Below are 23310 nucleotides of genomic sequence, written 5' to 3'. Positions count from 1 at the left end.
TAGAGAAAGTTGAACAGGAGACGTGACTCAAAGGGGAGCCTTTGAAAAGAGGCAAAAGGAGGGGCAATAGAATCGCGTGAGGATGAAGAGAATAGGTGGCATACAGCTGAGTTATAGACTGAACGAAGTGGAAAGAGATGGATCGCAGGAAGACCTGGAAGAAGAGTAGAACGACAGAACAGTCAGGAAATAAAAAGAGAAAAAACAAGGATGTTGGTAGCAGCAAAGGAAACAAATGGTCTAGCCTCATGGATATTAAAAATCTTCAACCAACATGGTGGGAAAGAGCAGAGATATGAAGAGAGAAAGAAAGGGACGAGTCAAGAATAACGCCAAGATTCCAGGCAGAGAGAGAAATGGGGAGAGAGGAAGGGGGAAAGAGACAAAGAGGGGAGGTAGAGTAGGAGCGACAGTCATGGCACGGAAGAAAAGAGCTTCAGCCTTGGAGGGATTCAGGTGAAGGAAGTGGGCCGACATCCAAGACTGAATTGCATGAAGGCAAGAAGTAAGCATTGAGAGTACAGAGGAAGAAAAGGAAGAGAAGAGAGAAAGAGCTGTGTATGATCAGCCTAGGGATGATGGGAGAGAGCAAAAGAAGAAATACGAGAGGCAACAAGGAATTGTGTAAAGAGAGACGAGCAGGGGACGCAAGACCAAATCCTCAGGTAGCCCATGCCGACGAGAAAGAATAGAAGGATTAAGATCAGACCAGGACACTGAGAAAACATGATTGGTAAAATAAGAATGAAAGCAAAAATGTGGAACTACCACCACTTGCAATCCTGTGGTAACTTCACGTGACCAAGTGACGGCCATAGTAATTGAGTTTAGAAGTATTTCAGAAGATTTAATGCGGGAATACTGCTAAACTCATAATGAGGCCTATGCATCAGTAGTCTGTGTGTGTTTAAAAATACAATATCTCCTTTTATAGCTAGCCTGTTGCTGCTAGGCGTCAGGACATAATGATGACTAAGAATCTCATTCAAAGTAGGAAGTATGCAACATCATGCAATCCATTTTGTAATTCCCCATTTTGCAGCGCCATAGGACTTCTTTGGGGACTGCTTATTACCACATGTAGTAGCCTCACATGTGGTAAAACCGCATGGCTTTGTGTGGAGGACATATAAAACCCGTTTTTTTGTGAGTTTCAATTTTGAAACTCTACATTTTTTTAGTGCTGTTTAAGTGCATGCACTCCTGTTACTGACGCACTTTTAGCACAGTGCCAAATCCTTAATGAGACCCCACACTTGATTTAGTATAAAATGAATGATTGGTGACCTAGAAACGAAAATATATATAAAATCTGATTTGTAATTTGTGTTTCTATTTGGGAATAAAAACCTGCTCCTCTCCTGCCCAGATGGTCCTGGCCAAATCTTCTTCCTGATGCACAGAGGCGTTGCTGGGGGGGCTAAGGGGGCTAAGGGGGCTATAGCACCTGGTCTTTTGGTTGTAGCCCCGGATAGAATCTCAGGAGCTACAACCAAAAGGCTAGATATGCCCCCAGTCCCGACAGTTCCGACATCAGCGTAGCCCCTGGTCTTTTCCAGACCTAGCAACACCCCTGCTGATGCACCTAATTTTTCTTTCAGCAAGGTTCGGGAGGTGAAGGGGTCTGTGCCAACGGGCATCCGTTCCTCTGTGATATCAGAGAGTCCAATGCCTAACAGATCTAGCCTTTACAGAAAAAAACACAGTTTAATTAAAACACAAAACATCTACACTTAGAAGGAGAAACACATTAATACAGGCTGAATATGGTTTTGTAGACAGGCAGAGAAACTTGGGATTTAAACTTGGGATTTTACTGCACACGGAGTCAAAAACATGTTATATTGAATAATATGGGGAAAACATAGGGCCTGATTTATGGAATTATTTGGGTGGCAATTAGAGACCTTGCACGCCAAACAGTGTGTTAAATCCTGTTTACTGATCCATGGAATCAACTTCACAGCACTTTTTCGTAACTTGCAGGAACCTCGGCAGACTCGGCACATCTCGTCTGAGTGCTTAGCGCGAGACACAATGCAGAGCGTGGGCAAGGTTTGCGCAGAGGGCAGGGAAGTGGCAGAACATGGAAAATGATGAAGAACTAGGGAAAATGTGGCCGTTACGAGGGACTCACCGCACAAAGGTAAGATCGGGTGTCGGATTTAGGGGTCCATGCACGCTGCTGGGGTTCCAATATACCTTAGTGTTGTGCATACCCAGTGTATCGGGCTGCAGGAATGGTTTACAGGGGTTTGCATGCAGATTTTCCAGGTTTTACCAGAGTTACAATAAATTTTATGCATGTTGTTTGGGTGATGGTAACAGTTACGGGGCACACCACGCAGGGTCCCCGAGATGCAGGCCTGCTTGTGGCACTCCCCCCCACACTGTTTTCAGGGTGCGTGTATTCGCACCCAGGAAGCATGCATAGGTAGCTATTTCTGGCTGTTTTAGCTTTGCATGGGGTGTGTTGGGGGCGTTCCGTCCGTGACTTGCGTACACAGTTACTTTGCATGAACTATTCCATGAATGCGCAGAGCATGCAAAAAAACTTCTGTGCGCAGGCTTGAGCAGAGTCTTTCTTGGCATGCAGGATTTGTGGGATCTCTCTGCACTTTTCCATGAATCAGGCCCTGTGTCTTTGAAATGTCTTTGACCAAGACAGCACCCAAGTTAAGGCCATGTGGCCTTGGTGCCTGGTAAGCTTGGGAATAACACCCAGCTCACAAATTATCTAAATAATTGATTGACTTGATGATGGCTCGACAAGGTTGAACGGATCGTGAGGGTTCTCTGTATAGGTTAAAGCTGTGAATTGGTGCTTAAATTGGCTCATTTGTACTCAGTTACCAAGGAGTGTGGATTCCATGAGGATCGTTTGATTGCACAACTTTGCTCAGGAAAAACACGGGGTGCTCAAGTCAGGAGTTTGACAGTCTCAATCAGTGGTTAAGAATTCCCTAGTTGTAGGCTGGATCTAGGTGTACCAAGGGAGGGCAGGTGGTTTGACTTTTCTCACCACAGTGATGATATCTCTCAAACTGTTAGCTCAACTCACCCTCATTTGAAGCGGTGAGGTACGCTCAGTTGCTCACTCAGCAGTCTGCTGAATGAAGAGATGCTGGTTCGACAGGTGCTTGATGGCATCTTGACATGGATTTAGAAACACTTGGGCTTCCTTCGCCATACAGAGCTGGGTGTTGTGGAGGTGGAGCCAAGTACCCCCACCAAAACTCTGCCCCATGTTGCCTATATGTTGGGAGACAGAAATTGAGACACGTGTAGTACCAGTGAGGGTGCCTGTACCTCAGAAAATCCTGGAAACAAGGTATCCATTGAGAAAACCCGATATGCGTTCACAAAGAAGTAATGGCCGGTTGGACAAAGTCCTGAAGGAAGAGTGAAAATGAGTGAAAGAGAAGACTGGGGACATCATGCAGAGCAGAGCTGACACACCTAGAAAAGATGCACGAGGCAAAAGAACATAGAAGTTCTATTAGATCTGGAGAGAAGGTGGTAAAAGTGAGCAACATGATCTTAAGGCTGGCAACATAGTGAATAGTTGCGGAGATGCACCAATGTATAATTCCTGGTCTCCTGAATGAAACACTTGTGCCATCACTACAATAACCAGAATCCTTTGAGACTGAAATTGAAAAAAGTAATTAGCAACACCTGAAAAGGAACACAGCTAACACAGCCTCCCTGATGAGAGTTTGAGACTTGAAAGTACTTGGAGGAGTAGAACTAACTATTGTGCTTTGGAACTGTAGCAGTTAGGATTTGACCCTGGTAATTTATTAACATTGTTGGGACTATTTGAATCTGGGATTCAGCTATGTTATTATTTTTTGAACTGTGTTGGGATTCAACCCTGTTTTTACTTACATCAGGATTAAATGACTTGGAACCAGAGTGCGCGCCTGACCTTCTTTTTCCACTTAATAATGCATAGGAATGTATAGAACCTGGATATTCCACAGTGCACTTTAAGCAAGGCTTGAAACCCTGTGATTGGAAAGGGTTTTTCAGAGTGGTGCAGTTGGACAATAACTAAAGGCGATGGAGAAATACAAGAAAGGCTTGGCTGGCCCAGCACCAAGAAGTCGAGACCACAGTGAGCCTGGTTGTACATCCAGTAGTTACATGAATCTGAGAAAGAAACAAACTTCGGTTTGAGATAGAATGGAAAAACACTGAAGGCGTCAAAAATTCATAATTTAATAGAATTAAATGCTGCAAAAAGCTTGAAAATGCGGTCTCCAAGTCACATGGTCAAATCAAAATAGACATTGGGTCAAGCTATACCAAAACCAAAAAGATACTCCCTTTTATTCTTAGGCACAGAGAGCTTCGGCAAGGCCAAGTTCAAAGCCTTAATTGACTGGCAGACTGCAAGAGTAATGACAGATGTTGGGCTACTTGGTGGGGAGGCATGATCACGCTGACCCTCCCTGCAACTATGGTAGCCTGCGTGCTGCTAGCGTGTGGAATATTCCAGAAGGGTACAAGGGTGCCAATCCAATGGTAGAGGGCCATGTATCAAAGAGCCCTATAGTTTGTATAACCAATAGAGTGTTGAGTATTAGTGTGACATGAAAGATGAGGTGCACTTGGGATGGGCTTAGTTGCCCACCTGACAGAGACCCAATCTTTTCCCCTGTCAGTATGGAACGTATACTTAGATATTCCCTGTAATACTATCACATCCCCAAGTAGGTTTTTGTAGTTTGCCACGTAGTGTGACAGCACTTATGACAGGTTTTTACTATAAAAGTTGGGTTTTTTATGATATACTCTGAGAGAAATTGAGCGAAGGTCCGTTGATGTCCGTTGTAACTCCCTGTTTTAGACAACTGAAAATAAAACAGACCAGGTTTTACCAACTTCCTGAGTCGGTCTGATTACTGATGTTTGATTAACCTCTGCATCCCCATCTATCTCTCAGTATTGCTACCATGTCTTAAAGGGCCCTAAGTCGATGGGTTCAGTGTCTTTTGTGCTGCTTCCTAATGAGGCTGAAGTTTACTGAGGTACATCCAGGCCAAGTCCAGCCAGCTGTTGTCCCACAGGATGGTATTAGAAGGGTCTCTCTCCCTCCTCTGATCAGTTTTATTCACCCCAATGGAAAGGGACTTTGAACTATCAATAGTTCTGACATGCAACCAACAAAGTCGGGTTATAAAATGCCATATATAGTTAATCTAGTCAGATGATGTACTTGCTAGGATTCAATGGGCCATTTTTTCGAGTGGAGTGCCTGCTTTCTTTTCCCAGAATTCCCAGAATGCCTTGCTCCTAGAGAAGTTCAAGTGCTCATGGACAGCGCTAAGCATACCTGGAGTTGCTGGCCATTGGAAAGAATGCTGGATAGAGGTGACCCGCTGATAGAGCTACCATCCAGCATTAGCTCGGCCTGCATCCTATCTCCATAGCAACTAAGAAGTATGCCTCAATTATCTTGCTTTGGCGAAAGCTTCCCCATCTGAGCAGACCCCAGGGCACTATTTTCACACTTTGGATATACTTCCTTCAAATTCTGATGAAATGCAAAACTGTCACTTGAGGGGTGCAAAGGCATTTCTGGGTTGGGTTTGGGTATCTGATATTAGCTCTGAAAGAAGGAACACTTTCTTAGAATTTGCCAAGTATATACTTAGGACCAATCCTTACATGGCAGGTTTAGTTTAATAACTGTATTTTCTATTAAACAAAGGTGAATAACTTTATTTATAATAATACAACATAATTTTCCTTTGGCAAACTCATGCTTTATCTTCACCTAGAATAGAATGTATCTGGTGCTGGGATACTGAATATTGGAATTATCAATGAGTTTTAACATCAGACTGTATGAAATTGAATGACACATCATTGCTGGAAGGCACTTTTGGCAATGAACAGTGTTTCCTGAATAATATAACAATTAGTGGTTGAGTGGGCACGGCTTATTAGTCCATTCAGTTTGTACTCATCTTTTTTGTAGTTAAAAATTGAGCTTTCAAGTTGTGCGTGGGGTGCAACCCACCAATATGTGCCACTGTGCAAGGCACTGTGTGTACATGCAGACGAAAGACCAAGACCAATTAGCCTTCGGTGTGGGCCACACACTCTCTTACCCACTAGGGGTTTATTCTACTAGTTTGCTAGTATATTAGCTTCTGTGTTAGTTCATTAACAAATTCGTTCTTCGAGTTCAAGAATATAAGGCTTTTATTCTTTAGAAAACGCAATTTTCAGATTATGCGAAGCTTTGGCAAATGCATTTCGGACATAGAGTCCTTCGTCAGGGCCTTAGGTTGTAGCCTTTAGTGTGTAGCCTTTAGTGCGTCTTCCCACTAGCGCGAATGATGGCAGTCCTTATTTTTTATTATTCTTTACCCCACTATAAGATGTTAGTACTAATAGGGTCAGAGATGCCAGTAGCCATTTGTATAATAGTAAATCATCTCCCTAGTAACAATGTTCTCTTAAAGGAAGACACCAGGAGGAGACTGAAATGCTTTTTATCATGTGGGCATTTCAGGCTGCATGCACGTTTTTACATTTAAAATGTGTGGATTTCACCTTTAAGCTGCTGTGTATCTTTTGACTCTGCAGAGTGGAAGTGTACTTCCACTATGAATAGCAGGGATTAAAGGCCTAATTCACAAAAGCGTTCTATAATGGCAAAACCCCACTGGAAAACGCTCCGTGAATAAGGGCCTAAGATACTTACTCACTGAGCCAAATGTCACCTGATTTGTAAGCAGTAACACCACATTTTATATACATAATATTTGCATGGAGAATATGTATCTGTATGGCAGAGCACATTATCTTGCAAAATCCACCCTTCACTTTGTGTTAGAAAAAACAAAACAAAATCACTACAGGGCAGCTTCAAAAGTGGTATTGTCACAACTGGACAGTGTAACAGTTGGGTGTTCTTATTGTTGTCTTCCCCCTAATAAAACAGCAATTAAAAGACTTGATAAGGGGGTTTAATGAAACCAAAATAATTAAGGAAAGGAAGCGTCAAAGCATGAGAACTAAAATGTGCAACAATATGAGACGAGGGATAAACAGATTGGTAACATTAGGAAAAGCCTCAGGAATGATTGGGACATTTCCAAATTGGAAGAAATATACTGCTAGATTCATGGAATTATTTGCTCATAAAACGCAGAGTTGCGCTCCATTCTGCCGGCCGAAAATCCATACCCCAAACAGGGATTTTCGGGCAGAATGGCGCGCAAATCTGCGTTTCACGCGCAGATAATTCCATGACTCAGGCTATTAATGTGCTGCACAAATTTCTGTCAAAAATGTCAAACAAATTCAGAGAAGTGCCCATTAAGCTTTCCAGCTGATATTGTTAATACATTGAGCTACATGCATGCATCTATTACACTGACGTGTCTCTCCAAATAATTAATATTCTAAGTGGATCTGATGTGCGATAGACATCCATGAGCAATTGTCCAAAGCGCGACATGTCCCAGACGTAAAAACCCTCCCCAGCCATGGCAGTAGCCACCTCCACACAAGAGGACCACAACCAGACTCATGTACAGTAAATGCTTTTTATTTTTGTATTGCTTGGTATCAAAATAAATCAGAGTAGCAGTTACAAAGCCATCTTGATTTGCAGTTCTTGTATTGTCCTATGAATATCATGACCTCAATGTCCATAAATTCGCAACTAAATACCCAGATTAAAGAAAATAGAAATCACAGTATGTTGCGTTCATGTAAACAGTAGCACATATATAAATATAGAACAAATCGACAAGCGTTGTATTGATCCACATTAAACAGGCCCGTCCATATGTAAATCAAACATCCTTCAAAAACAACATAATGGGTCCATATTCTTCTTGTCACTATATAAAAAGGACACTAGAGCATATTTAACTCTCTGCATGTTTCTTCTAAGTTTGTTAGGCAGGCTGAAGCCAGCACAATACATGTGTGTCCCTTGCTTGTTATGCGCGGAACTGCAGATGCAGTCCCATAAAATACATGACACTGGTCATTCTAAGTATTGAACGGGAGCAACATCTGGAAATCATTTTTACAGGGAGAAGGAAGTAGGCGCAGGGTCATGTGTCGTCAATGGCAAAGGCGCCTGTCATTCCAAGGAGAGATGGTGGAACGGAACAGTGACATCTTCAGTGGGTTATGGATTACCCCCAGGATCCTTGTTAGCATTATACTTTTAGGAGATGTTGAACTATTTATTATGTAAAGAACATAGATTGAAGGTATTGGCGGCAACGACTTATTTGTGATGTTCCGTTTTGGAATGCTTCATCAGGGAAAACGCCCACGCTCCAGAAATCTCTTAACAGCGTGGAGAGTACTGTACAAGGGATTTAAATAAGGATTTGATGATCAGGAGCTAAAAGCAGTACCTGGGTACCAGACATAACCTACTAACCTGGAGCAACCTCTGGTCAACTAGGCACTAGTTCATAGTAGTGCATAGCGTACTGGAAATATGATTTCAATATGAGATGCACATTGTAACCTTTTCCCCGTTATATTTCCCTGGCATTGCCTTATAAATGTGTCCTGATGCTCCTTTAAACCCATTCCCAAGTGCACAGAATTAATGTCATGTAGATATGTTTGCATGGCACCAATTGGTCTGGGAATGGAAAGCAGCTACTGGTAGCTGCTAACATCAAGTTACTAGGCTCTTCCAGGCTCCAGGACTAGGAAAATACCTCCTCGTTCCTGTCAATGTGGAACCCTTAATATTAATGTGCATGTACACATTGGTTCCTTAAAGACATTTTTTTACATTCAATTGCATTTGTTTCTATTTGTGATTATGAAGACTAAAGAAATCAGAAGTGATAGATAGGAAGAGGAAATCCCCAATTCCCATTAATTCTACAGTGATATTTCGATTGTATTTTTAAGATGTTCATCTTCCTTTTAAGGAGAAGCACGTTTTATGATGTATTGATAATTGTATTCAAGTATCCTAGTGGAGAGACTGCCCACATAGTTTGTTATTTGAGGCAATGGAAGGTGTGCCACACTTTACAGGCCTCCTTACGAGTTAGAAATTTGGTGGTAAATCTGCCAAAAATATCCCTAAAGATTTACTGTTACTGCCACTTGGTGTGGCAGAATTTCTGCCTGATTACACGTGGTGGTGGCAGTGTAATTTCCCATTTATTTTGGGTTCATTGGATCCAATGGGGCTTTTTTTCCAAAATTAACGCAGTGGAATTACCGCTGCGGTCATACCGCCAATTCTGTCGATTTTTCAGCATTGAGTGGTTAAGATTTACCTCCAGGGCTTTCCTGGAGGTAAATCCTACACTCAAAGCCCAAACCCATAATTAGTTGTAGTGGTAAAATTGGCAGTAAACGAGTTACCACCAATTTTACCACTTTCCTTCCAACTCGTAACAAGGTTGACAGTCGTTTTTGCTAAAGAAGAATGGAGCTGAAGTGTGCATTAGGAGTCTCTGCTTGTTGCGACCAATAGATTTGGTTCATACACAGTGTACTTTTCAAAGGAAAGATTTGAATTTCAACAGACATGCCATTGTACACCTAAGGATTAGGTTACATTTCTGTTTAGATGTATGCTCTTTTTAGACTGGGGCATTGACAGGTGCAAATTGCTGTGCTGTTGTTAATGATTGTAGACAGGCCAGGTTCCATAGAGAAGAGCACTCACAGTTTTGAGATCTACCCCGATATATTTTGACCTGATTGGCAGGAACTCAAGAGAAGTTAAGAAGTTGACATTAGGTGTCTGGTTGTCTGGTTGGCTGGCAAAGTTGCAATATTTTGGTGTGATATGCTGGTGATGGGCCATACAATACAAGGGCCTTGTTACAGGTTTGGTGGTATTTCGGTGGTAAATACACCAACATTCCCCAAAATGGATTTACTTTTACCGCCACTTGGTCTGGTGGAATTACAGCTGGATTACAAGTGGTGGAAGGTGATGTTAGTCCCCATATATTGGAGTCCATAGGCCTCCATGGGGATTTCAGGAAAATTACCGCTGGTGGTAGTTCTGCTGATTTGGCAGTTTTTGGGTGGTAAGACAGGGAAACTGTAGGTTTTTCCTCCACCTTACCTCCAAAGCCATAGCCATAGTTTGGTAGTGGGGTAATGCAGTGGTATTACCACCCCTTTTGACCACACAGTCAAACTCATAATGAGGCCCTTAAGCAAATCAAGTTGCTGCTTTACTGATAGCTTGAAAAGAACCATTAGTATTTGGGGGATTTGAACAGAGTGCTGTTGGCTAAATGTGTGCTTGGCAGTACATTTCTGTACTCATTGTTGTGTGAGTAGCGTTTTTTGTAAGAGTACCAGTGTAAACACCATCACAGAAATGCAGTTGGCACATGACTACTGCCAAGATGATGGCACATCTGAGGGGTCATCACTAGAGGAAGGATTCCCCCAGTGCTTGCTGATGGTTAGAAAGCCGCTTTGTTGACGGTGGTACAACCAGTGCTTTGTGTCATAGGTGAATGCCAAGGTTTCTAACGTGTTGTTTGGGTGCAGGTGGTAATATCAGGTCAGAGGCCACTCAAAGGAAGGAGTGCTGGGTAGAGCATGTCAATGGAGGGGATTTCTCTTTTGAATGTGTTATGGCAGAGATGGGTGGAAGGCATACGCACATTGATGAGCAATACATTGCTTCTATAGTTTGATGCTCTCCCCTTCTCCAACTTCACGTGGAGCTGCATATCATTGAAATACATGTTTTGAGCAAGAATCTTTTGATGAAGGAAGCCAAGGGAAAGCCAACTCTGGGGTACTCTGCAGGCAATATTGTATTCTGCGGAAAAAATGTCCAAGCGCACTGGGTGGTTGCTATTGGTGAGGAAGCATTTCAGACCAGTGCCAGAGACACCCATATAATGTTTCAAGCAGTCACACAGAATATAGTAATGAGTCATGTTGAACTTGGCTGAGAATTCAAGTACGAGCAGGATACAAGCCTGGCCTGATCACTGGTAGTCAGACGCTCCTACCTAACATTCATAAAGGAGGTTCCATCTGTTCTATGTTGAGCCAAGCCTGATTTCGAATCACATAGAAGAACACAACATTCAAGTTGACCGCAGAGCTCGGCAGTGACAGTGGATTCAACAACATTTGCCACAAAAAAGAGGCTGCAGATGGGCCGATAAATTGGCTAGGCCCACTAGGTTGGGCATGGGCTTCTTGCGGATCTACCATGTTTAAGCATTTGGAGTAAAATCTTACAGGGTATTTCATCAAATATGGGGAAATTTGGTCCTAACTCCATGCACAGTTAGTTGCCCAGTGTAGCAAATGCACCTTTACTGAAGTGCAACACTAATGGGGATATAGCACTTTTGCCTATATAACCTCTCATGTACAAACAGTGTATGCTTGCCTTGCTGAATTTTTGATTGTTCCACTAGTCTGTATGATGGGCGCATTCAGGGTACAGTTAACTGCTGCACCCAGATTCTATTAGTGAAGACAAATAGACTGAGCTACGGATGCCTTGCGTCTTAATATCGAATTTTTAAATTGTGACCTTTATTTGCATTGATAATAATTATGCACATTTGTAATATACTTGTGCAAGGATGTTTTCCATATCAAGGTTAGTCATAACAATGTAACCAGCTTTCTAGTTTACAGTAGTTGACAAGATGGCATAACCCAGGGTGTTATAACCTGTTCCTTTACAGATATAAGAAAGAAGTACCTTAATGGCTCGCTTAAAGCCTGACTTGGACCAAGAAGCTCTCATTGACTCTCCGGTGACACTGAATGAACTATGGTAATGTTCACCTACACACACACAACTGTGGTCACCTCAAACATCATGAAATGTAACAACCTGTAGTGCTTTGTGGATCCTTTAATCTGCAGTCATTCGTGGTGTAATTTTCAATATGTTTGAAATCTAAATGCACATTCTAAATGAAAACCTGCTGTTTTCTTTCCACCATTTGAGAGCTCGTCGAGCGAGGGCATTACTGGTTTGAAGTTCATGGTGTATGCTCTTTGTCAGGGGTCCTGCCTCTCCCTCCACAGATGTTTTGCACTATGCCACTCATGATGCTTCTCCCTTTACTATGCTAGGGAGGGCTGATGGTAGTTGTAGTCCAAAACATCTGGAGAGCCAAAGGTTGCAGACCCCTGCTGTATGTTCTCAGAATGTTTCAAGGTCACGCAGAGGAAGTTCATGTTGTTAGTGATGCAGCTGTAAAGGATTCAGATATATGCATACTTTAGGCAAAGATGCGCCCACTACCACAACTTTCTAGATCAATCAAGTGATTTGTGCGACTGTCTACTTGATCATAATTCATCAGGTCTTGTGGGTTTTCTTCCCAAGCAGTGGCGATGGCATTACCCATGAGATTTCCCCGAGCTTGCCTAAGGTCTGCCACCGGGTCACCACTTTTCCTTTTATAAATCGTTAGCTTCAAGTACTTATACCAAAGTTGCCACATTGAAATTTAAAAAATGCTGCCAGCAAAAAAATGTAACCCAGGGCTTGATCGTGTGACCTGTGCTCATCTTATTACCCTAAACTTGCTGAAACCTTAGCCAAGGAAGATTGACTGCTCTGCATATAAATCGACAAGGAACAGGACTCCTGAGACAGACTCTGTCACATGACAGGCACGGCACTCGTAAGGCCTTTCCGATCCACCTCTACATCTTAGTAAAATGTTGACCATGTGCATGGTGCCATACCCCAACCTGAAAGGTAGCCAAGTGGAGAACATACATGCACCCTTCCTGAATGGATGTGATGATGAGCAGAGAAGCAATCCGACGTTTGGCCATTACCACATCATTCTACCAAGACCTGCTTTTTCAACATATCAGAAACAGCGTGGAAACATAAAGGACGACGAAATAACATCTTCATACGGCAACCCAGAGGCAAGGCGAGCACATGCAGGTTACTCCTGGGCAAACAGAACGACACTGGCAATTAAAAGAGTCCATGTTCTGAGTAGCTCACAATTCACAAGGAGATAACAGAGGATTTCAATATTTTTTTCTCGAAAAATACGTTTTTTACGAAAAAACACCAGCTCTTATTACAATAAAGGATGGTGGGACTTTTGTCTTCTGGGCAATGTCTGGTTAGAGCTGAATGACTCTGGACGCCAAGAACCCGGAATCGGGAGTCGAGTTTAGAGAGTTGAGAGAAGGATTTCATGTTCTTCTTGCTTTCTTAATGAACTAGACCAGTTGCTGGAAGAACCCACTTAGCAGACTGGATCACAGAGCAGGATCCACTCACCAATCCATGCAACTCACATATCCCAAGGCTCACGATGGCTGCCAATGCCATAACTCTCGACTTTCTTCAACAATGGTCTCAACAGTGTAGTATGTTGAGATGCCAGAACCCTCTCACGTTTTTCAGATTTAGTTTCAGAAATCATGGTGTGCGCAGGTTGAGCAACCAAGACAGGGCAGTTTTGGGTCTTCAGCAAGCAGAGGTTGTAACATATTGTAGAGTCCATCGATGAAATAGATATTTCTCCAGTTTTAAACATACAGAAACAATTCAGAACATGTTCTACGGTCACAAGGGATAACACAAGCCATTGATTCTCAGACCCCAGTAGTTGCTTCTATTGTTTCACATGAGGCTTTCAATCTGCTTCGATTAAATTAAATACATGTTAGGAAAATACTATGCGAACAAACACATACCGTGGACAGATATCTAGACTTTAGACAATAGCCACACTTGAATGCAAGCATCTAACTGCAATGCAGTAAAATAAACAACTTGACACACTAACTCCGCACACTTCGATCAGGAGTACTCAGTAGCTCGGCAATTTTCTCAAGACGGACAAGCAGGACACAACTTTATTCCATCTGCACTGCCACATAAAAGCTACAGCACAGGACGCCTTGAATGAAGTTCTCCAAATCAGGCGTCCACACTTTGGACTTCTATCTGTCTTCTATGCTCAACCATTTTCTCTATCTGGGTTTTTCTACTGTATTCGCTTTTCGCAAAACTTTTCCGGGTGTAACAGTCCAAATCTCTTCTTTTTTCTGTCTCTCTCAATACTCCGGTAGCGGGCAAGACAGCTCATCTTGGTAACACAGTGTGAGACGAGGCAGAGGCTACGCCATCAGGGATTTCACGTGCAACACAACAGAGGTGGAAATCAGACATTTTCTAAGACATCTAAGGGAACAAAACCTCTCTTCTTTCCACTGTATACTTTGATAAAGCCATTGTGCTCCTCTTCCGATGACGTGCATACCTAAATTAGGGGATAGAAGGGATATAAAAAACAGGAAAAAAGAGTCAGAATATTCTCTACTACTTTTCTATTATACAAAAACCTTTCTTTTTTCCCAATGGCCATATGTACATTATTGGCATATGTATTACGTGAAAAGATCAAAAGGATTATTTTATGATCATTATTTTTTATCAAATAACCAAACGCATGTTGGAAACTCTAGATAAATAAACATTGTGATGCGAAAAATTTGACAACTGCCACTGGGGCCCCTGCTCTCAACTTCCGTATGAGAGAAGGACACAGTGGTGTTTAAAAGCAAAGAACTTTGAAGCTAAGGTTCCCATAGATATAGTCTCAGGAGGGTAGAACAACAACGCAGAGCAACACAGGTCCGATCCCTGGTCCGTGCTTAGAAACCTCTGGGTATTAAACGTGCTATAAATAACAGATTATAAAAAATTATAATTATATACAATGTTCACTGGAGCTAGCAAAGTGTTTCCCACAATTAAGAGACTCACAAGGACCGATTTCCAGATATTAATCTTCCCTCTCTGAGGGAATATAGATCCCAGCTCTTTCTAGAACTTGCTCTATTAAAGCCCTCTTGATCCTCTGTATTAGACTGCAAGATCTGTATCTTGAATGAAGGTTACATTCAACACAATGATGAAGCCCTATGTGTGAAGCAAGTGTTGCATTTTACGTGGATCAAAAACATTTACGCAAAAAACACAAATACAAACTTGGATTAAGAAACTTATTTTCAAGTTTGTAGTTATGTTAAGTTCAGAAAACTCCTTCCACGCATCAAATCATCAGGAAACCTGAAGCATGAGGACACTGTTGAAGTGCTGACCATCCGAGAAGGGCGGAGGAGTAGTACCGATCATCTATCATCTATATGGTGCAAAGACTAGCGAACGGCTAAGATGCTCTCTAGGGCCTCTGACGTTTTGCAATACATTTTAGTGGAACAATGCAGTCATCAAGGTCTCAACATCCAATAAATAGTCAAAATGATGCTAGTGGCACAATTCCCATCTTAATTGCCCCATATACCTACCTTCTATCACTTGAAGCCCCTAAGACAAGTAGCCTAAGAAGATGGCATTCTTTATTTTTGCCTATATTCAACTTTCAAGAGGTTTGCCATTGCATAGCCAGTAGCCACCTACCTTCCCTCCTAAGCAGAATACATGCTTATTTAACAGTTATGAACAATCAGTACAAAACATACTGGGTAGTATTGCAGAAAGGTTGCACCTGTTCATGTGCAAATAGTAATAGACACAACCTGCCCTAGTGCAAGAAATATATTCTTTCAATGCATTATTTAGAGAACGAATGTCCCTGTTCCAAACATGCATTGAAGTAGTTTGTTCTTAGCCCTAGGGCTAAAAGAAATGTCTCGGCTTCTATTCTATAATCAACGAATTATACAATTAATAATTAGGGGACAACAATCGATGTATGGAATAGCACAGCCTTGACATTGATGTATTGTCTGGAGGGTACAAGGATGACATGTGTACATATTAAATAATTGCGTAACCCCTAGATAGTTTTCAGGCATTTACCTTCAACTGTAGCGTTCACGAATACCTGGACCCAGCCCCAAATACGTTTCTTCGATGGCAAGTTCACATATATGGACAGTTTATGTGTCCAACCATGTAAGCCCTTATTATTGTTACAATCTAGCAAAATCCACTTTTGCCTTATCTGCTTTGGCCCCCAGTGTATCCTGATGACTTGACTGGTTAATAGCGTTAATAGCCTAGTTCACTCCAACCAATCAATATGTGTAATGTTCAACCAATTGTATTTTTTACCACCCAAATGCTAAGATTTTCAGGTTTATTATTTCATTACTTCTACTAGAATTTTCCTTTTCAGAAGATTTAACCAGCATGGTTTTCCAAGAAATAATCCTGCAATTTATCCAACTATCTTTGGTGCCCAGTTTATAGGTCATTTATGAAGACCAGACCTCACACAAATTATCTAGTGGTATTTAGTGTGGGCTAGTACATGCTTTTGCTAAATAATTTGTGGTGAAGTTCCACGTATTACAGATTAAACATAATGGGCGGCATCCATGTTAAAAACCACTGTGTGTTGAAATCGTGTAAGGAGGCTAACGCAGGTTAACTTTGGGGGCTTATACTGGGATTCATGTGAACAGTTTGCATACAATTGTTGATTTATTTCACACTTCCAAATTACATTTCCCAAAAAGCAGAGGCCCCCCATAAGCCAACCACCTTTCATGTTTTTATTTTAAAATTAAATGTGCCAGATCATTCTTTCTTGCTGCCCTTGACTTTGAAGCCTACATTTAAGTGTTTGATTTACACAATAGGACTTGCATTATAGTCTACCAATTTCCAACATGCTGTTGCACCAACATTTGTACTGTATTGTATATTATTGCATTTTATTGTTCAGGTTTTTAGAAAACACTATCATATGCTGAAAGGCATCTAGGTGCGGTAGGATTATAAAGGAGAAAGGTATAAATTACATGAATTAAGATCATTTGCCTCCAGTCTTAAGATTTCTTCTGAATGTCGGGAGATTTTATTTCACTCTAACCTCTGAAGAAAGACTATGCCATATATTTTTGCAGGAATTATAAAAGAAGCACCTCTTCCCATCTTGGCTTTCATTTATGCTGTGAAAGTGAGTGCACAAGAAAACTGCAATGTGAGCTGTCTTTTGGGGGTATTAATGGTGAATTCTGACTATAGCTTTGCGTCTTAGATATAGATGTATGTGGATGTGAACACAAAGTATTGCCTCAGTGGCAACCAGTGGAAAAATGCAAGGCCCAGCATGATATAATCAAAGTTCATCATCTCAAGCAAAAGCCTTGCAGCTGTATTTAGTACTGTCCACAACTTTGGGAATCTTAAATAGAGCCAATTACCAAAAGCCAAGCAGTAGGACACACATGAATTCATTATTGCAACCTTGTATGTAAAAGAAAAAAAAGGTAGCCATGGTGTTGGTCCTATTAAGTGGAAGAATCATGATTTTAGCAATGATGTGGTTAGAGTTCAGATAAGTAGGTTCGTGGCATTTCTTTTTGAAATACTGGCAAACTCAGATATTTAGTAATTAACCAGTAACTGTAGCATGATTTAGAGTTATCCTGAATATACAGTTATTCCCCAATTTGGAGCCCCATAACATGTATTAACACACTTTGGGCATAGGGTTAAAGTATTGTGGGTGTGCTGGGAAATGCTGTTTTGCAGGGTCTTTATGATCCATCAGTGGCATTAGTGGAAGGGTGACTGAGTGCGAGTGTGTGTAATGCAACGTGCCACCTCCATGGATAGAGGGGACATTTACTTTGGGGTGGCTTGATTGAACGCATGCTAACACATGACTTGGTTGACCACAGTATATGACACACATGGACACTTGAAGTTCTTGTCAAATGTATCTGCATGCTTTGATGGAAGGAGAAACATTGTTGGGAAGACATTGTTAACAGGGTCGCGCACTTGAGGCCAAGAGCAAATTCACAAAGCAGAGTACTACCAACTTTTGAAAAATGTACTGAAGACTATCAATGTTTGACTAGTGTGTGGCAAACATCTGCAACGAATAAGATGTCCTCCAAGCCAGTGCGAAATGTGGGACATGGAGAGGTGGGCGTGAACATGGTCCTTGGTTTACAGTGTAAGTGGCAGGGAAGAAAAGCTATGAAAGAAGGATATCTGGTTGACATAGCAACCAGCAATGCCACGGAATGAAAATGTCAAATCTCTCAAGTTTCTTTTTCCAAACTCTTCAACTGTACCACCCAATGAGGAATTCCCTAATAACATTTGCTCTAGTTTGTAAGAAGCAAGTCAAGTGCCAGGCTTTCCATTTCCCAGCCTCTCATTGATTTATAAGGTTTCAATATTGGGCTATTTTTTGATATTGTGGTCCAACTGGGCTTTTTTTTTAATATCATAGCACCTGGGTTTGGTTTGTTAAGTATTTCCTATCCCATCTACTGCTCAAATCCCTATTTATTCTTCTGCTGGCAAAGAGCAAGGGCTCGGAGTCAGGCTTTGGAGCAAATGCATTTGTGTTTTGTCAACGCCACCTCATTTTATTATGTTTTTTAAAGAGTTTAAGAGCCTGATTCACAGAAGCATTTTATATTGGTGAAATCCCATTGGAAAACCGCCTGTGAATCAGGCCCTACGTGTTTTAAGTGTTTTAACTGCCCATATCCCCTTTTCCCTTTCCCGTGAGTGAGTTTTGGAACAAACACTTTCAGGTTTTGACTTGTTTTAATACAATCCCACCGGTCTGTAATTGTTGAATGGTTTTTAAGAGTCACAGGAGTCCAGACTACACATTCACCTACATGTGAGCAGGTTTTGGTGTGCACAATTCATTGGGCCCAGCTCAGTATGCACAAATAGCAGGTTGTACAGTAAACTGAGCTGTTACCCCAAAGTTATCTGAGTGCAACCTGCTGTCAGCTGTTATCCTCACTAGGAAACTGCTGCTCAGGGACTTTGGTGGGAAAAGGGTAGTACATTTGAAAGTTATTCCCAAAGGAGCCAGGCAAATTATTCCCAATGGGGCCAGTCTCCACAATGACCCAAGAATCCTCATAGACTGGTAGGACTCAATGACTGCTTAGCAGCAAACTCAGGGGTGTGCTCCTAGCAGTGAAGCTACATACTGAAGGCCACTAACTGATTTTAGGTACACCTACTTATCCCATCTATATAAATGCATATTTGTGGCTTAGGAACCCTTTAGTGCTGAAATTCGACTATACAGGTGTCTATGTTGTTAGTTTGTATGCTGAAAGATTCCCTTCTGTGCTCTGAGGTGGTCTTACTGTGGAATAAAGTGCTAAGCAAGCAACAAGCTTGTGTTGGCCTTTTCTGGTAAATGTCATAAAACAGGTGCTGTCCCACTGCACAGGAACCCTGCCTCTGTACAAGAACCCTGAACTGTCTATTCACTGCACTCTCAGATAAAATAGTATCTGAATATCACACTATCCCACTCTCTTTCATGAGTGCCAAGATTGTAACATAGCATTCAATGTTTCAATAGATCCATAGCAACCTGTCCTGCCCTTTTGTTCTCCATCTACATTCACCATTCAGACATCTGACCTCAATACTTTGCAGTACTGAATTACTTTGTCCTGTGACAACATTTAAAAGGTAATTCCAGTTAAAAAAAAAAACGCTGCAATTTAACTGGCCAGCTGGTGCACATCTCAAGCACATCATGCACCCGAACACTATGCATTATTAACTGTTGCTCCTCTAAACTGTTTTACATAGTCAGTCCATTGGATTTCCTTCCTTTGTGCAATGATGACCTATGGTCCTCCTTATTTGATCTACAAGCATCCAAACTCTCTTCTTTCTCTTCGATATCACTGCACCCCTACTTCTGTGGCATTTCCCCTTACTCCTTTCGCTCTGCTAACAAAAATATAGCTTCCATAGGCAAGGGCACAATACGCCAATCTACAGGCAAGCCAGGCCTTCTGAGGTGTTGATGCGGATTGGAGTCAGTATTAAAATCCTAGACCATAACAAGTATATACTGCCTGCTTCTACTCTCCGCCCTCTGCAACTCATCCAGAACAGGACTTCAACACTTGTCCTTGGCCTCAAGCCCTGGCATCGTATCTCTCCAGCCCTAAAATCTCTTCATTGGCTCCCAGTGGCTGCAAGGGTTAAATTCAAGGCATCTGCATTGTCCACAAGGCTTTCTGGGGCCTGGGTCCAAGATACCTTCAACTCTCCCTCCGCAAATACCTTCCCATTCGAGCTCTTTGCTCTTCCACCTCCAACTCCCTCAGGTTCAGTCGCTTCTCCAAGCAAAGAGTTGGGGGAAGATCTCTTTCCTTGGCTGGGGCCTCTCTCTGGAACAGCCTCCCTGCCACTCTGAAACTTGAGGAGAACCATCTCCGGTTCTGGAAGCACCTCGAGACCTTCCTCTTTGCTTCTGCCTTCACTCTTCCTCTGCCCTGCTGATCTGTCTGCTTCCGCTACATGCACCTGGCTACCCTCTGATTTCGGGCCCAGGTCCCTGCCCACCCAGCCACACACCCGCACTGCCACCTGGCAATCCTTGCACTTGAGCCTGTATCTGTAACCCTTCAGCCCCTCACCTGCGCTTATCAGACAACCCTTGTCTGCACTTTAAACCTCGCACTTGACACCCAGTTGGCTGCACTACTAGTTGTTGTTGTTATCCCTTGCTCAGCACTATCCGCATCTCCCCTATCCCTTGCACTTTCCCCCTTCCTCTTCCCCTGCACTTGCGAGTTCTCAGTGAACTGGGCCTAGAAAGATCATTGTTTTTGTCCTCCCTCGTCCCCTCCTTGCCTAGTCGCGCTCTGAAACACGTTTGTATGAGCGCGATACAAATAAAATATCATATCATATACTTCGATACCTGAATGCAGTGCTGGCCACTGGTAAGGCATTCACCAACCCTCTGCTCTTTGTGGTCAACCCAACTTCCCAGTATGTCTTTCTTTGATGTTTAATCCACGGTGGCAGGCAAGGCAAGGGGAGTGTAGGGATGAACCACTCCTCTCCATCTCACCATCACTGTGAAGGTGTGTGGGGAAGAATTGTGGCATCTCTGTTCTCCACTTACCCTGCCACAATGCTCATTCCACCTGCGAAAGACTGAGCGGCCAAGGAGTTAGGTGGCAGGGGCGGCGGGTGAATTTATTAATTGAGCGGGGTATAAACCTATTCATGAATATGCAGGAGCTACCAAGCATAGCAATGGAGCTTGAATCAACCAAGGATGGTTCTGGGGGTTCTCTCCTCGAGAAAACCTTTCAAATACCTGAGGAAAATGGTGCATTTTACAGAACATTTTTGACAGAAAAATTGCATAGAGACACACAATTTACGATCGATTTTCTGGTGTAAAATATGAAATAATCCAAGTCACAAAAAGAGCACAGGAGCATTCTCATAAACATGTTCACGTTGCCTTTGCCATTATAAGCCAATATTCTGCTAATGTAAATACATATTTTCATGCTGACTGTGCCCATACATTTCCATGTTGGCTACACCAATATATGCCAGTATTCCAAATCAGAACATACTCATGTTTGATGTACTTAAAATCCCAGTAACGATACTCGAAGAAGACATGTCCACACTGGCTCTACCAATATATGCCAATATCCGCATGCAAGAACATATTCCTTTTGACTTTGTTCATAATGGCAGTAATAAAACTGCCATGCCACAGTAAGAAATCATGTCCTTGCTGGCTGCACACATGTACCTTGCCAAACCCCCATGTAATAACATTAATCACATTGGTTTGTCCTACACACCAGTAAAAACGCTGTGCCATAGTGAGCAACCATGTCATTGCTAGCTGCACAAATGTACCCTCCCTCCAGTAAGAACACTCATCATGTTTGCTTTGCCCTATATAAAAGTACAAAATGCCATGCTGCAGTAAAGAAACATGTCCTTTCTAGCTACACATACTAGGCCCCACAATCAGAGGCTGTCTCCCCACCCGGCACACAGAGAAGCACACATATTCTTACAGCATACATGATCTGATTCACTTGCTCATCCAAACAGCATACACTCAATCTCATTTACATTCTCACTTTTAGGGACAAACCCTTGCATGCATGCATACACACAGACACATAGAGACTTTTTTTCTTACTTTCATCCTCAGTCTGGACTCCCGACACTCCTTGCTTTGTAATGTCTGTCCAAATGGCCCTTCGGCTCCCGTGCAGCACACAATAAGAATAAGGAAGCTGGGAGAACTTCCTGGCCACTGCACATGCGCAGTGGAGCTGCTGCACTGTCGTTTTTCCAACACTGGAAATTTGGATGTTTGAAGAGGTGCAGGATTTCCTCCTACACACATTCAGCATTGCAGTACCCCAACCTGCATCCCCAATGGGCCGTTCTAGGCTGTGGAAGCCACACTTCCCCTGCCTTGCCTGGCCCATTGGACATGTGCGCTGGGGTACTAGTCATGTGTCAGAGACAAACCATGGGTACATCCACAGCTGCAACAAGCAGCTGAGGACGCTCCCAGTTTTTACAATACAATGGGGGTCATTCCAAGTTGGGTGGTATTGGAAAAACGATGCCGGTAAAGGACTACCGGCATCGTTTCCCATTACGGCCCATTCTGACCCACCAGACCGTTATTTACGGCGCCGTAAAGTACGAGGCCGTAAATAGTGGTTTAGTGGCGCGCGCCTGACACGCCATGCCGAAATTAGCGGCATGGCGTAAACCGGAGCTGATCCCAAGTAAAGCGGACATGGAAAAAACGGCCTCCACAAGACCGCAAAGTACCTTACCGCCATGGAGTGAATACCGGCATCGCCGAGAAGGTGTAAAGAACCCTGAGCAGTGTTTCCAAGAGGAACAGGTGCACTCAATCAGCACAGGTGGAGGCAATGGAGTCTGGCACAGCACAAAAGGAGCACACCCACACATCACACCCCCTCCCACACCAAGATGATACCAATTGTAGCAGCATTCCTGGAGCTGGAGGCCCTGCTTGCAAGGAAGCAACTACAACAACAGCAACAACAACAACCACAGCCCCCGCCACAGAGGATACACAGGAGGAGAAGGAGGGTGAGACAGGCCCAGCAAGCCCTACCGGTGCAGCCACCATTACCACGCCGGCAGCCCCCTTCAACCTCACACCAGAGCAGATCCACACCCTGTACCGGCTTGACCGGGACACTATTACCACCATAGTGGACCTGATACATGACGATATAGTGAGCCGCATAGAAATCAGCACTGCCATCCCCCCTCCACTGAAGGTAGTGTCTGTGCTCCACTTCCTTGCCACAGGCACCTACCAGCATACAGTGGGGCACATGCATGGCATTTCACAGCCCATATTTTCCCGGATACTCAACCAAGTGCTGGATGCCCTCCTCAACCACACAAGGGACTACATATCCCTACCCCAGACTCCCCAGGAGATATATGACACCAATGTTGCCTTCCATGCACTGGCAGGCATGCCAAATTGCATAGGTGCCCTC

At 42.9% G+C, this 23310-nt stretch overlaps 1 protein-coding gene across 1 annotated transcript in view; it reads right to left on the bottom strand.

Moving 5' to 3' along the window:
* Positions 1-7554: 7554 nt before the first annotated feature.
* Positions 7555-23310, bottom strand: part of STAC (SH3 and cysteine rich domain) — a 1207284-nt gene continuing 1191528 nt past the window's right edge. Inside the window, exon 11 of the mRNA XM_069613195.1 lies at positions 7555-14261. Within this exon, the coding sequence (XP_069469296.1) occupies positions 14163-14261 (99 nt within the window). The 3' untranslated portion in view covers positions 7555-14162. The remainder of the gene's footprint in view (positions 14262-23310) is intronic.

Source organism: Ambystoma mexicanum, chromosome 5p (genome assembly GCF_040938575.1).
Source record: "Ambystoma mexicanum isolate Mex_15411 chromosome 5p, UKY_AmexF1_1, whole genome shotgun sequence".
Taxonomy (NCBI): domain Eukaryota; kingdom Metazoa; phylum Chordata; class Amphibia; order Caudata; family Ambystomatidae; genus Ambystoma; species Ambystoma mexicanum.
This window is presented reverse-complemented; position numbering and strand designations above follow the sequence as displayed.